Raw genomic sequence first — 14,971 nt, 5'->3', positions numbered from 1 at the left:
AGTGGCGATGGTTATATGAAGCCTTTAGGCAAAGATTCTGTCCAAGTAGCTGAAGTCCTAAACTTCTTCAAGGTCCTTCAAGGTACCTGCTTTTATCCATGGCCTATATGTGGAACTCATATTAGTATGGCTGATTTACTAGACCCCTACAATGCAGATAGAAATTATATGCCTGATTTAGGCAGACTGAATCCCAGTCAGTGCACCTTGGGCAACTGCACAGTATTAAATAAAACGTTTTCACCTGGATCTTGTTACCAAGGTGAAGGGCAAAATTAATTGTGTTATAATGTGCACAGTACAGTTAATCAGAAAAACAAAGAGTATTTGTATTGCCTGGAAGTATTGTTCACTGTTAACATCACAGAGCACTGATAAAGTTTGATAAAGTTGTGTTGGGTTTTTTTTCTTTTAAAGTATCTCTCTAAATGTTTTATGTCTTTCAAGGAGAAGTGGCACTAAGGCTAGAAAACTCATTATTTGCTCATTTCGTGTCAGGACAATGTCTTTTATGCTTTTGAACGTTAAATTGTTAAATGTTAGTTCTCTTTGCACTTTTACTGTCCTACCTGTCGTGCTAACAAAGATTTGCTGTAGTGGGCAAGGTGCCTGCATCGACTTTAGCCATTGTCTTTAGAGAGCATGTGCATCTGTTCATCGTGTCAGCTGAATAACTGAGCTGGCTGATCGCTGTGTCAGCAAGCTAGGTCTCTCTTCCATGTCCGTAAGTCTCCAGCTCTAAACATACTTGACAGTTAGCTGGTGACCTTAGAAAGTCTTTTCATCTCTGACTCCACAAGTGGTAGCATGACTGCTGGGAAAGTGTTTTGGCAAAGGTAACAATAGCTTAAAACACATTGATGTTAAAAGCAAACATCTAAATGCATTTGTCCAAATGACAAAGATGAACCACTGTTCATGAAGTCTCATGCACAGCTGCAGTAGCTGGGATATGAACAGGCACTGACTTTTCTGCTGGTTTCCAGCCATTTTTTCCCCCAAATCTTTGGTGTTTAACAAACAGAAACTGATGTCTAGTATTTAAATGGATTTCAGAAGCTGGTGAAACAGAGGATATCACATTTCCTTATGTACAGTAAATAGGTTTTGTGACTTCCATCAGCAAAGCTTCCATCTAAGCATTTTTAATGAGATTTATGCTGCTGTCATGGTCTAATGCGTTATAAAAGCAAAAAGGTAAAAAGAATGATTGTCAGATTTTTAGTGGGCAGAGTATTTTAGAACTGCAGAGGGATTCCCTTGTTCTGCTGAGAGCAGCCAGGGTACGTGGGTGAATCCTGTGCTCATCCTACGCTCCTAGCTTGGAGCTCAGCAACCCTTTGCTGCATATTGTTTGTTGCTTTAAGGGAAGCTTTCATCTGAGAATAACAGTAGAGAATGGAGTTTTGATAACCAGAAGGTAGAACAGGCTGATAAAAAACAAAACCAAGACTTCTTCTTCTAGGACACCCCACCTGGAGTGTTGCATTCAGCTTTGGTGCCCCTGACACAAGAGGAATGTGGGCCATCTGAAGCGAGTCCAGAGAAGGGCCACAGAGATGATCAGAGGCCGGAGCACCTCTCCTGCGAAGGCAGACTGAGAGAGTTGGAGTGGATCAACCTGGAGAAAAGAAGGCTCTGGAGAGACCTTAGAGCAGTTTCCAGTGCCTAAAAGGGGCCTACAAGAAATCTGGAGAGGGGCTTTTTACAAGGGCATGCAGAGGTAGAACAAGGGGGGATGTCTTTAATCTAAAGTAGGGGAGATTTGCATTAGACATGAGGAAAAACAACATCACTGTGAGGGTGGTGAAGCCCTGGAGCAGGTTGCCCAGAGATGCTGAGGCTGCCCCATTCCTGGCAGTGTTCAAGGCCAGGCTGGATGGGGCATTGAGCAACCTGGTCTAGTGGAAGGTGTCCCTGCCCATGTCAGGGGAGTTGGAACTAGATGATCTTTCAGGTCCCTTCCAACCCAAACCATTATGTGATTCTCTGTGTTATGTTTCTTTTTTTGTTTGCTTTCTAGCTAAGGGGAGTAAGGGATGGAGGGCAACGGCCGTACTTTTCAGCAAATACATTTTCTTTACAAGAATGTGATTCCTGCAAGATGAAAAACTTGAGCATGGCTTTTGCTGTGCTGAGCTTCCAGGGCCGTGTTTCTGTAGCCCCTTGACTCCAATCCATGAAAGATGATTCAATTTGAAAGCTGTGCCTTAATGCTGACAAGAGCATAGAGAGAGTGGTCACCTGAACATCCCATGGAGCCCTGATGGGAATGGGAATAAAGTATTCTTACAATAACTTTCTGGAAAACCTAAAAAGCAGGCAAAACATAAGTACAGCAATTCTTTCTGTTCAAAACTTTGGTCCATGTCAGACCATTTTGTAACTGTCCCTGCCAGACCAGACTATAATGTGCAGGTTACAGAAAAGTAGGTTGAAATGGGTAGTGGCCCTTGGGGAGGATTGTAACCCATGGCAGGGGGTTTGGAACTAGGTGATTTTTAAGGTCCCTTCCAACACAAACCATTCTGGGTTCTGTAGTAGATACTCTCGATTGTATAAACACAACGAAGACCTAAAAGGGGATCAACTTGGGTCAGGTTTTACTTCTCCAATGTACTTGACCACTAGGCAAATAAGTAGTTAAAATTTGTCTACAATTCAAACTGGAAAAATGAGAACAGTTTTCACCAACAGAGCCTTGCCTCTGCAGTCTTCATGGTGAGCTGCCACATACCCACTCACACCATGCTGCATTTGAAGTGGTATTTTCTTGGTTGATAGCCAGCCAAATGCCTCAGCTGCTCATACAAATGGTTCAATGCAAATCAATGAGATTTTCTAGACAGAAGCAGTTAATATTTCATCAAGCAACTGCAGATAAAATTGCTGTGTCAGATTGCATGGCAAAGAGAGCTGTTGCCCTTGTTCAGAAAATTCTTTGCCAGGAGAGTTTTCAGACCTACCCATTTCAATAATCTGAAAAATTCTACCTTCACATCAGCTTTGATGTGTTCAGAGTCTCTTTGTGCTAGTCTATTTTGACACAGTTTTTATAGTTTGGAAGAATCAAAGATTAAACATGGTGTTTTCCACCCCCTGGCAAACTTCAGGAGGTGGGTTACTGCTACAGACTTTGCTCTGGTTCTGCAATTATCCTAATGTGTATAATATTAGCATAAGAGGTCAATATTATTACTCAGGTCCTTCTGAGAAACTTCTTGCTGTATGCTCTATTTACATAAGCATGTTCATGTTTGTGTCTGGATGCATTTTGGTTTTCCAGCTGATTTTCCAAGGAGAAGTGGGCCTTTTGCTGTATTCTGTTATCTTCCCCTACATGCAGAATTTGTCAGATTCCCAGAAAATGTCTGCCTTGAAACATATCAGTCCAATAACAGTGAAAAAAAGATTAAATTTTGCACCATGGTTTGATTCGACAAACCATATTTTTTTAAGAAATAGCTTGATTCTGCTGTGAAAAAAAAAACATGCCAATGAAGCACAACAGCTTTTTCTATCTCAGCCCACATGTCTGCCATTTTTGCCCCCACTCTCCTAAATATGTCTGTGTCACCCAAAGGACATAGTCCTGGGCTTTTGGCCAATATCCTGGGCTTGAATTCCCACATAGAAAAGCATTTACTTAGGAAAATAATATCATGTGGCAGCCGGTAGGCACAATACTACCTCTACTGCCAGAATGTACTGACTCTAAATGAAGCTGTGGCAGATGGCCTGAAATGTTTCAGTGCTTTCTTTCTGTAGACCAGGATTACCCAATTAATTTGTACTGTGGTGTTTTGGGACATTTTACTACATTCTAGTCAGATAGGTGGGATACACTGGATCTGGCTTTGCTGGACCAAGCCGGGTCTTCACATGGGGTAAGGGCAGTGTACAGCCAAATCCCTGTGACTGCAGGTTCCTGGTGGGGCTGAACCAGTGGGAAGAAACATGGGATCATCCCTCTGGACACCTGGGAAAACATCTGTTGGAATGAGAAGAAATGGACTCCAGGTTCAAATCATGACCAAGTCCACTACTTGGGTAGCCCTGATTTAGATAAGGGTGACATTTTACTTGCTAATGATGCTTTTATAATCACTGTGTGCTTGCAGAAGTAGCTTTATGTTACTATTCATTGAGTGCTGTTCTCATGTGTGGTTAATTGGTAGGTAGAGTAAAAGGCCAGTAGGACCTTTCTGTTGTTGTGATCAGATAAATCCATAAGTGAACAAACAGGTTATTTTCGTTAAGCAAGTGGTGATGCATAGGGAGATTTAGTATAGCTTAGGGAAAATACATGCGAAAGAACAAGAAAGGGTCAAATATGACGTTGAGGTTTGGAGGTTTGGGACAGAGAGAGGGTAGTGCAATCAATTTTAGCGTGTCAGAATAGTTGGTAGAGGAAAATGGCCAGCTATCATTTTGCTAGTTTATTAGAAGTAGTGACTTGGAGGTGTAACCTAGAAATACAGTCCATCGAATCAGAATTAAGCCAGCTGCATATTACTGGAATAGCTTAAGGAAAATGTCCTTGTCTGTTCTATCCTCTTTTCTGGGTACATGTTTTCACTCAGTTAAGAAAAGTCAGTGGAGTTGCATTTTAAAGTGTTGTCACTTCACAGTCTGTCATAGGGCTTTTTCCAGCTCCCTTCAAAAGGAGTTGGTGCCTAGAACTATGCCAGCTGGTGATCTGATCCTCCTTCCACTTTACTAGAAAATCTAAATATACAGCAATATGAGCTGAAATATGTCTGCTGTCCTGTTTTGCAACTATTCTGCATTTGAATGAAGAGCCACTTTCACATTAAAACAGTACTGAAGCTCTCTCTATCTTTCTGTTCTATAGGTTGTCATTTTGTATTTTGAGCCAAGTGTATTTCGCTGTATTCTCCTAAGATGGGTTCGTCTTCTGGGCTTTGCTACTGTTTATGGAACTGTGACCCTCAAACTTCACAGGTATTTCACATATTAATTTCCATCTCTGTGGGAGTATGTGCAATCTGTGTGGGTACGTAGATGGAAGAGCTGCAAACATTATCATAAACAAGCGCCGTTTCTGATTTTTAAAACTACTCTGTATTTCTCCTCATGATTGCTCAAATTGTATGTGACTAATCCCAGTAGAGAACTGTGAATGCAGACAGGATTTGATGAAAAATGTATACATCAGCTGTGAAATTGTACAAGAGCTCCTTTTCACAGGAAGTGAATATATGTTCCTTGAACACAGGAAATAGGTGTTTGTAGACTATTCAGAAGTTTCCTTGTGAAGTGTTCATAGATGATTTCTTAGTGTAAACTAAGATACAGCAATGGTGGGTAAAACAATGCAGTATGGTGTATATACTTACTATATTTTCTTATGGCTCATAAGTCAAGGGCTGCTTTCTTCAGGTGATCACAGAAGACAGACTACATGCTTACAAACATCAGTGCCTCTCAGCAAAAATGTGTGGGAAGTTCTGGGTTCCACAGGGTGGGCAGTACATTCATGTGTGATTCATAGACCCAACTTCAAGTCCCACTTCTACAGTCCCGTTGAAAATTGAAGCCTTTTCTGGGTATGCTGGATAAAATCTTAATGCTTTTTCCTTTTTAAACTGAAGTGCAAAAAATTACTGATACATTCTGTAAGTATGTTTATTGGAGCGAAGAAATCTGCCATGTGTATATATTCGTAATTGGACATCTTGGAGGAAGTAGCCTTGTTCATCTTTTTATCTTAACCTCATTACTGTGTTGGCATGTTAGAAAGACAAGGTTTGATATTATGCTTGTAAACTGAAGAAGGACTGAGATTATCTTGTGGTTTATGTTGCACTAATGGCATGTCACATTTTTGGAGAAAAACCCTGCTTTCCCATTGAAATGGAGCCTCTTCTTGCAGATCTCTTTTATTTGTGTCCCTGGTTAAAAGCGTAGACTTGGGCTGGTAAACTCTGACTGTATAATACTGTCTGGCCACATCTTTGCATTGAAATCCATACAGAAAATTCTACACCCTCATGGTATTTTCTGGGGTGAACAATTTCTGATGCAAAAAGAGTAACAAGTAGGGCACTGTAGAAGAGAGAACAGAACTGGTAACTTTGCTTGAATTGTTTGTTATCTGTAGCTCAGTTATATAAAGAAACAGCCTAAGACTATGGAGGACTCACATTGCCATTGCAGTTCTGCTGCCCTAAAAGGTTGTTTATATGATTTTACATGATGTGAGGAAGCAATTTTTTGACAGGGCACTTGATCTTCAGTTTATATGAAGTGAGGACAGGCTGCAAAATTGGGCAGAAAATCTTGCACTTCTGCTTTACTTATTCAGCTGTTTGGTGCTACTTGTCACCTCTGCTGACAGGATCAGCAAACACGACAAAGACTGAATAGGAAACAAAGAACGAACTACATCCTCATCCTTGATCAGCACAAAAGAATGAAGGCTAGGAGCCTACTGGACTACATCAACAGGACAGCGGCCAGAAGGCTGGGGGAAGTGATTACTCAACTTTACTCAGCAAGCCTTTGACATATCTGCAATTCTGGGTCCAGTTTTGGACTCTCCCAAGGCATCAATGAACTTGAGTGAGTTCACTGAAAGGCCATCAAGATGTTCAGGGGTGTCCTGGGTTCAGCAGTAGCAGTCATTTTTCCCCTTCTTGGTAGCTGGTGCAGTGCAATGTTTTGACTTTCAGCTCGGGAACAGAGCTGATAACAAGCGATGTTTTGGTTTGGCCAAGGACTTTGTGAGCCTCATGCTCTGCCAGGGAGGAGGGGAAGCTGACCAAAGAGGTATTCCATACCACAGCACGTCATGCCCAGGATGTAACTGGGAGTTAGCCAGAAGGGCTGGGAGACTGCAGGGTTGGAGGAGGTATCGGTCAGAGCCTGGTCGGGCTGGGGGGGGCGAGTTATCGGTCGGCTGGTGGTGAGATGATGTATTCTCTTCCCTTGTTATTTCCTTTATCATTATTATCATTGGTGGTAGCAGTAGTGATTTGTGTTATACCTTAGTTACTAAACTGTTCTTATCTCAACCCGTGGGAGTTGCATTCTTTTCGATTCTCCTCTCCGTCCCTCCGGGAGCAGGGGGAGGGCAAGAAAGGGGGGGGAAGTGAGCGAACGAATTACCTGACTGGGTTTAAACCACGACAAGGGGTTGGAGCACTTGCCCTGGAAGGAGAGGTTGAGGGAACAGGGTTTGCTCAGCCTGGAGAAGAGGCGGCATTAGAGTGACCTAGCAGAAGCTGACACCTACAAGGAGGTTACTGAAAAGATGGATCCAAGCTCTTTACAGCAGCGTATATTGGGAGAACAAAAGGTGACGACAAATTGAAATGGGAGATTTCAACTTTTTACAATATGATTTAGCATCAGGGTCAAGGAAAACATTTTCACTGTTAGGGTAATTAGGCAGTGGAGCTGGTTGCCCATGAGGTTGTGAATTTCCATACTTGGAGGTTTTTTAAGACCCAACTGGATAAAGCCCTCAGCATCCTGGTCTCAATTCAGCGTTAAATTTGCTGTGAGTACTGGATGACCTCGTAGGGTAATTCCAACCTGAGTAATTCTATATTTCTTTCTGAAAAATGAAGAGAAAAAAAAGACCTAACTATTTAATACATGAATCTAGAATTATATTCTCTAGGAATTTATCTTCATATTCCTCAGATGGTCCTGTCCCGACCATTCATATCCTACATTCTTGATAGTGTGGTCTTTTTCGTACTTAATATTTCAGTCCAGGAGAGTGCCTTGCAAAAGACTGAATCAAGTTAGATAATAAGCCTTATTATATACACTTGTAGAAGTTATGCTAATTAGGAATAGTATAATACTAATAGAAATTTGGTAGAATTTTTGGCAGTCTAATGCACAATCATTGCAGGGTTGAAGAATGGCTTACTGCAGACACCACAAATACTCATGACAAGCACTGGTTCCCTGCTGCATGTAGCCTCTGTCTTGTCTGGAGGAAGAACTGATTGCTAGCAAGGAACTTGTGATTTTTCTAAGCTTAATGGGAAAACCAGTACTGTGTAAAAGCAGCTGTTAAGGATAACCAGAAAGTATAAGGCCATATTTCCCAACAAATGAGGTGCTTTGAGTAGCACTGGCACATGAAAGTTACCCAAAGTCAGGTAGGAGGCACCAAAAAACTTGTTTTCTTTGTGGCTTTTTTCCCTCATAGCTTCCCACTTCCCAGCCTTCTCTGAGGTTTTGTTATAGTCAAGCACCAAGGAGAAATCAGAAAAGTAGCCAAAAGCAAATGCTTAAGGAAAAGAACAGGGAAGTTGTACTGATTCATTCTTTCAGCACCTGTCACAGTCAGTTTCTACAGTGCCTCCTCTTAAATTGCCTCTTTCTTATTCACTGTGCATTTTTGAAATAATGAGCTGATGTTTATGGGGGTGGAAGAATGGAGGTAAGGAAATGAGCTTAATTTAAGACATGTACCTGTAGAGCTGTGAACATAAAAATACTTTCCTCAATAATGAATTCTTCAAAATCGTTCTCTGAAGAAATAATGATGTCTCAGATTTAATCTTTTAGTTTTAAAAGAGCTGCTGATGTTGCATCTTTCAATATATTTCTGTGACTGAAGACTCTTTGTGTCCTTTTATGAGCACTATATTTGATGGACAGATTATCTCATTATTTTCAGTATTTCATGAACTTCTGCCATCTTGGTGTCAGGATTAGTACAGAATCCTTAATTCTGGGTTAAAGCATGAAAATGGAAGAAAGCCATAGGTTTATCCATACAGACATATGTATATGTGTGTGTGCATACAGAGGGCAGCTTACAGACAGTTTAGCAGAATGAAACCCAGGAACGGGGTCACTAGTTTGTGGGAGTGTCCATTTCTTACATTACTAGGAGAAACAGAGGAAAGTGTGGAAGTGAGGAGAATGAGAAGGTATGGAGAACATAATGTTCCAGGTATGGAACACAAGACAATGACATACAATGGCTTTTTTGTAAGTAGTGGTGGGATGGGTGTGTTAGTGGGAGGACAAGATCTTAACACTGTGAGGCAGTTCTGCGCTGCTTTTAAATGCTATGCTAAGATTACATTGCTGTGCCTTGCCATTTGGAACAGTCAGAGCACGTAGTGGCCCTTTCGACAGATCTTTTTAGATGATAAAGAAAGGATGATAAGACCAGTGTGGGTAGTGTGCAGTGGTGCACATATGATTTAGTGGTGGACATGATTTAGTGGTTGTCTTGGTAGTGTTAGGTTTAAGGTTGGACTTGGTGATCTCAAGGGTCTTTTCCAACCCAAAAGAGTGTGATTCTGTATGTTATGGTTTGGTATCTTACAGAGAGGAGACTGGTGCTAGCAGAGAAATCCAAGATGTTGTTTTGCTTCTTGAAGCACTTGGGTGGAGGTGTGCATTGATGGTGAGAACATGAAAGAGGAGGGCATAGCATAACCTCCTCTTGTAGCTAGGGAAAGGGAAGAAGATACAGGTGATTTATCTGACTCTCCTTCTGAGGGATTTGTGGGTCTGCCTATAACTGGATGATTTTCCATCTCCTGCTGAAAGCGTGCAGGCTGCAACTTGAGTTAGTATTGACCCCAAGATGGCTTTTTGTAGGAATTGGGTTTGAATTAACAGTTAATACAGAGAAAAACTCATGTTAGTTTTGTGCAGTTATGTAACAAATGTGTAATCTCAAGTTTCTTTGTAAACTTTAATTCCTGACAGTATAAACAAAGCTCAGTGACACTATGTTTCTGTATCTTTCACACAAGTGTCATGGCAGGAGGTTCGGTGTGCTGTTTCCCTGGTCCCATAGCTACATTGTGTTAAGCAGGAAAAGGGAAGGGGTATGTGGTCAGAGGTTAAGATCCCGTCAGAGAAGCAGTAAGTGCTGCGTCTGGTACACAAGTCTGTGCAGACCCCTGCAGAGAGGGAGGTGAAGGCATGAAGACTTTTTTCTGGAGAGGGGAGAGACATGTGGTCAGATGCATGATCTGAAGCCTTGGCTGAACGTTGTTGAGAGCACTGCCTGTTACCATTCCGGCTTCAGGAAGAAGGGCAGCTGGACTTCAGAAAATAAACATCCTGCCCTGACAAGATACTTGTTTTGTACTGCCAATTTCTCTTCTGCAACGAAAATTATCTCAAGAAGGTTCCAAAATTTGCCAGTGCTTGGCAGAGAAGGGCTCACAGCCATATAGGTTTTGCTGTGGGCTGCTGGAGCTCCATGTCTCTGATGCTCTTGCAGCTGTAGCTCCTTGTTGTGCCTCTTCAATTTGTGTTTATGTGAGAGCTCCATGACACTGCTTTGAATATCAGAGCCAGCAGCAGTGCAGAAATTAAAGATTAAAAAAGAGCCTTCCTTCATTACTGTCACGTCACTATTATCAGCTTCGTTTTCTTGTACTCATGACTCAGATGAGAGGGAGGTACCTAGAGCTGGCTGAGAGAGACATGGTGAACAAAGAAAGGCATCAGGTACTTTTTGTATTTATTATTAATTTAATGTAATTAGGAAAAAGTAAGTCTTACATGACAGCAGGGCATCCCTGTCCTCTTCCACTGCTTTTTCCACGTGCAGCACATTTACCCATCTTTGTTTAAACAAGGAGAGCAGGACATGGAAAATATTAATGCATTCTTATGTCATTTGCGTTATTTGAAGTTTGTGTTGCTGATGCTTGTTTCTGATGAAAATACTTCAATGATAGCACTGAATAAGAGGTTGTGCACGCTAGGTCCTATAAAGCTTTGAGAAGTGTTGGGGCAGAAAACAGACCATACGAAGGTTCCTGTAGAGAGAAGGCCAAAACCCACGGCATCAGGAGGTCCCTTTCTACCTGATGTGACCTGACTGGTCAGTGGCCATGTGCTGCTGGTGGCTCCCATGCTGTGCCTCGTGCCTGGCTGCTGGGGGAAACAGCAGAGAAATAGAGGCTTTAGGGTTTGGGGCAGAGTGAAAGGCTGGGAGATACAGTTTAGGAGGAAGAGAGCTGGACTTGCTGCGAAAGCGTTGTGTTCACATACAGTAGGAGTTCATAAGGAGCAAAGTTTCACTAATTAGACTGGTCATGGAAAAATCTGTTTTCTTGTTAGTGTGTTTTAACCTAATTAATTCATTTCCTGAGTGTAATTCATTTCTCTTGCCTGCAGCCACCCTTTGCTAGTTTGTTTATTTATTTTTGTAGCACATGAAAAACCCCAGGGCTTTAGATAACAACTTAGAGATGTTAGTAAATTCCATATAGCATTCCTGTATGATGCACATTGAAGATGGAATTCTCATTTTTGTAGTTCTTCCAGGTTAAATAAGAGTCACATTCTGCTTTATTGCGGCTTTTTTTCCTGCTAAAATCTACATTATTAAAATCATATTTAGTCTTTTGTATCCCTGCCATTCCCAAGCAATAACTAGCCTTAACTAGACAGCACAATGGTTCTGTTTCATATTTCTGAATAAAGTAGCTACTTTCATATGTATAAACTAATAAAATGTAGCACAGCTGTTATAAAGACACTCAGTGCAGAATTAATCTTGATGGAGCACAGTGTAGAATTGGGACTAATAAACGTCTTTAAGCAAAAAAAAAGCAGCGCATAAAGTATGTAAGATTGTTAGAGCACAGTGAACCTGAAAATATTGTCATACATATTTCTATTAATATTTAATTTATATAAAATATTGTAGATACAGCCATACAGTTCCAAGGGCTGCTTTTTTAAATCACCTTAATGTAACACACATTTTGCTGTATCGTAGTAGACTGAGTTTGGCTAGGAAAGTTCAAAGAGAAGGTAAAGAAAGTATTTGGTGCTTTAATATTAAATTATATTGCTATCATGATTAGGGAAAAAACTGCAGTGGGTTGGAAGGCTCTCTGCAATGATCTACAGGAATCACAAGCCTTTTCAGATGTCTTTTGATGGCATGCAAAAGCACTGTGGCATATAACGGGAGAAGGGGCTGGTTTTGCACATCAGATTACATGATAGCAGAAGAGCTTTGGAACTGGAGCTGGAACCCATCCGCTCAGAGACCTTGTTCAAGTCCAGGGCCCCCTCAAGTGGTGTCCTCATTATATTGGAAGGACAGAATTGGTTGGCTGAACACAGTATCTGCTGCCCAGCTGGGTGGGATTGTGGCATGAAAGAGAAACCAGGCATTGCACTGCAATACATGAGTTACAGGCTATTTGTGGAGGAGAGTGAAGCAGGATTTAAGTGTATGACTCACACAGGGGCTGATCAGAGTTAACTGGAAGCAGAGACCTGCAGATCACATACACTGATTGTCAGTGAAAAATCATGATGGGACGGGAGGCTTCTGGTGGGCTATTGTGAAGGATGAGGAGTAAGCCTATTTAGCATTTTCAGTTCCAATGAAGAACCAAGCAGAAAATCACAAAATTTGTGGATAATGGAAAGCTTGGTGAAATGATAAATTTTGTTTCAGAAAGGATAGTAATGAAAAGTAATCTTTATTGCTTGGCAACTTGGTTTTAGCCAAAGACGTACACTTGAGTACAGCCAAAAGGCAAATTATAGTTAGGGCCTAGTTAAAGACACAAAATTGAGGAGGAGTTTTAAAGGTTATCAATAGAGATTGATTTTGCAGCAGGAGGTAACATCTTTGAGAGTAATACAAATGCATTATGCCCTTTTCCTGAGATGCATTCTTAAAGGAGGTATGCAATAGATGGATGTGGTTCAAAAAGTATTTGAGGGCTGGGAAAAGTGCTTGACACTATGAAACCTAATCTGGTTTTTAGATCAGCAAGAAGACTGAGCAATGACTTCTTGCATGGTGTATAAACAAACAGAGAGAGGAAAACTAGTCACAAAAGACTCTTTAATCTATTGGACTGAGGTTTAATATCTGGTAGCTGGAAGCCAAAGGCGAAGGAATTCAAATGAGCAATCTGGCACAAATTCTTCTCAGAGGGGTGCTTAGCTATTGAAAAAAACTAACAAGAGACATGAGGAATTTTTTTGTGCTGCTTTCAGATCAAGGCTTAATCCCTTCTTGAGAGATACTCTATGGTTAAATACTACTACAAATAGGGGTTCCTATAGAAAAATGTCATGATCTTCAACTGATCAAGCTATATAATTTAGTGGTTAGTCTTATATTTGGCCTTTATTTTATGGGCATACGATAGAAATTATAGGATTCATGTTAGTGTTGGTCTAGTGAGAAATTAAGCATATTCTTACAGTGAGATGATGTGTTTATAGTTGTACTGTTTAATGGGATGCACCAGCAACTTTGAAATTAGTCCTCATCACTTACCCTAATGCAGATCTTTAGTACTGGGAAAACTGGTGCCTGGGCCAAGCATTATCAGATATTAGTTCTTCTTCTCTGGGTTATTGTGAAGGCCAAAAATTGCCATTATGTTCTTGAAAACTTGAGTCTTTATCTGACCAATGGTAACCAGCCACTGGTGATGTAAAATGGTGTGTTGGCATACCGTAACATACACAGGAATGAAGTTCGGCAGCATTGTACCAGTCTGCACATTGGTGAGTTATCCTCATATACACTTTTCTGAAAGATGCCCAAGGTGCTCTAAGAATTTTAGATGCAATGAATTAGATCTGTGATCTGAACTGGAAAGGCCAAGACAGTGTTGCCTTAGCTGCTTGAGGCTCAGGAATCCATAAGTCCTGAAGAAAGCTTCAGTATGTATTGATTCAGCTGCAAGTACCATACTATTCCTTTTAGACCTGATCTATAATGTTTACAATTAAAAATTACCACAGAATATTTGTATTGAGAATTAAAACTCTTTTGCTGTTTCAGGGTATTATAGTACAGTGCACTGGCAGATTTTACATGCAGCTGAGTTTTAATTCTCTTGACATACATCCTACCTCTTTCAGGTCCAAATGTGAACCTCTGTACATAATTGCAGTTAGATGCATAGGGTTCAAGCTGGAGCCTCTGTTTCTGGGCAAATCTAAAAGTACTAGCGGTTAAGAATTGGGGTAAAATGTTGAGTGCCTATTCCTAATGTGGGAATTAACTTAGCTGGCAGCACTGAGTTACTCAAGAGCCTCTGGGTCTCATCGCAGCCATCACCACCAGTTGTGCTCTGGCAGTTCATAGCAGCACAGTTGTCCTGATGGAGCCATGTTCTGCACTTGGCCTCTGCAACAGCAACATCTGTTATTTTTCTGAATCTTCTTGAGTGAAGCAGTCTCTCCCCTTATTGCTGGGATTTCATGGAGATGCTTCCTGTTCCTCCTAGGTCTGCCTAGGGAAGACTTCAACTTTGTGTGAGTATGGGGCTGCTGGTGATGAAGCCTCTGCTGTGGGCAGCCTCTGCCTCAAGCATTGGCTTGCATAGATTAGTGGGGAAGTGGCTCTTGTGACCATAAATCTTCCTAAGGTTTTTGTTTCTCCTTACCTATCATTTTATATATCCATTAAGCACCTCTCACTCTGGCATCAGTTTTCAGCAGTGCAGGCTTCAGTTCTTGTTCTCATCTTTGTATTCTAAAAATAAAAGTCAGACAGCAGCAACCAGAGATGCATTGGTGCTGCCTTGTTGCTATATGTGGAGCAGGGTCTTTCTCTGGTACGTTTTTCAGCATTACTTTGTCATCATTTTCTACTGTTCAGTTGTGAATACTGCAAGTTGGCATTACATGTCTGAAATCATACTTCTGTTCCAACTACATAAATTCATGGCCTCTATACAAGGTCCAATGTCAGAGGCACATGACAGACATAGAAAGAGAGTTTATATGTATAAGTGTGGAATTGTTTGGTACCATTGTCTCACTGAAATAAGGCTATCAATCTACAAACTTTATTTCCATATGTTGCAATCAAATTTGTGTGTATATTTTTTCAGATCTTCTGTTCTTCTGCTCGTCTTTCTAGTTTTGACATGTGACAAGCTTTTAGGACTTTTTTTTTATGCTACTGTTTGTTTTGTTCTATAGAGTTGTGTATTGAACATTATATTTGAAATAA

The 14,971-nt window shown here is 41.0% G+C and overlaps 1 protein-coding gene across 2 annotated transcripts in view; it reads left to right on the top strand.

Moving 5' to 3' along the window:
- Positions 1-14,971, top strand: part of GPR158 (G protein-coupled receptor 158) — a 194,448-nt gene that overhangs the window by 136,853 nt on the left and 42,624 nt on the right. For both annotated transcript variants that reach the window (XM_062633560.1, XM_062633559.1), the window contains exon 6: positions 4,856-4,965. In XM_062633560.1, the coding sequence (XP_062489544.1) occupies positions 4,856-4,965 (110 nt within the window). The remainder of the gene's footprint in view (positions 1-4,855; positions 4,966-14,971) is intronic.

The sequence above is a fragment of the Pezoporus occidentalis genome, unplaced genomic scaffold (assembly GCF_034315485.1).
Source record: "Pezoporus occidentalis ecotype Australia unplaced genomic scaffold, CSIRO_AGI_Poc_V1 ctg40, whole genome shotgun sequence".
Classification (NCBI taxonomy): domain Eukaryota; kingdom Metazoa; phylum Chordata; class Aves; order Psittaciformes; family Psittacidae; genus Pezoporus; species Pezoporus occidentalis.
This window is presented reverse-complemented; position numbering and strand designations above follow the sequence as displayed.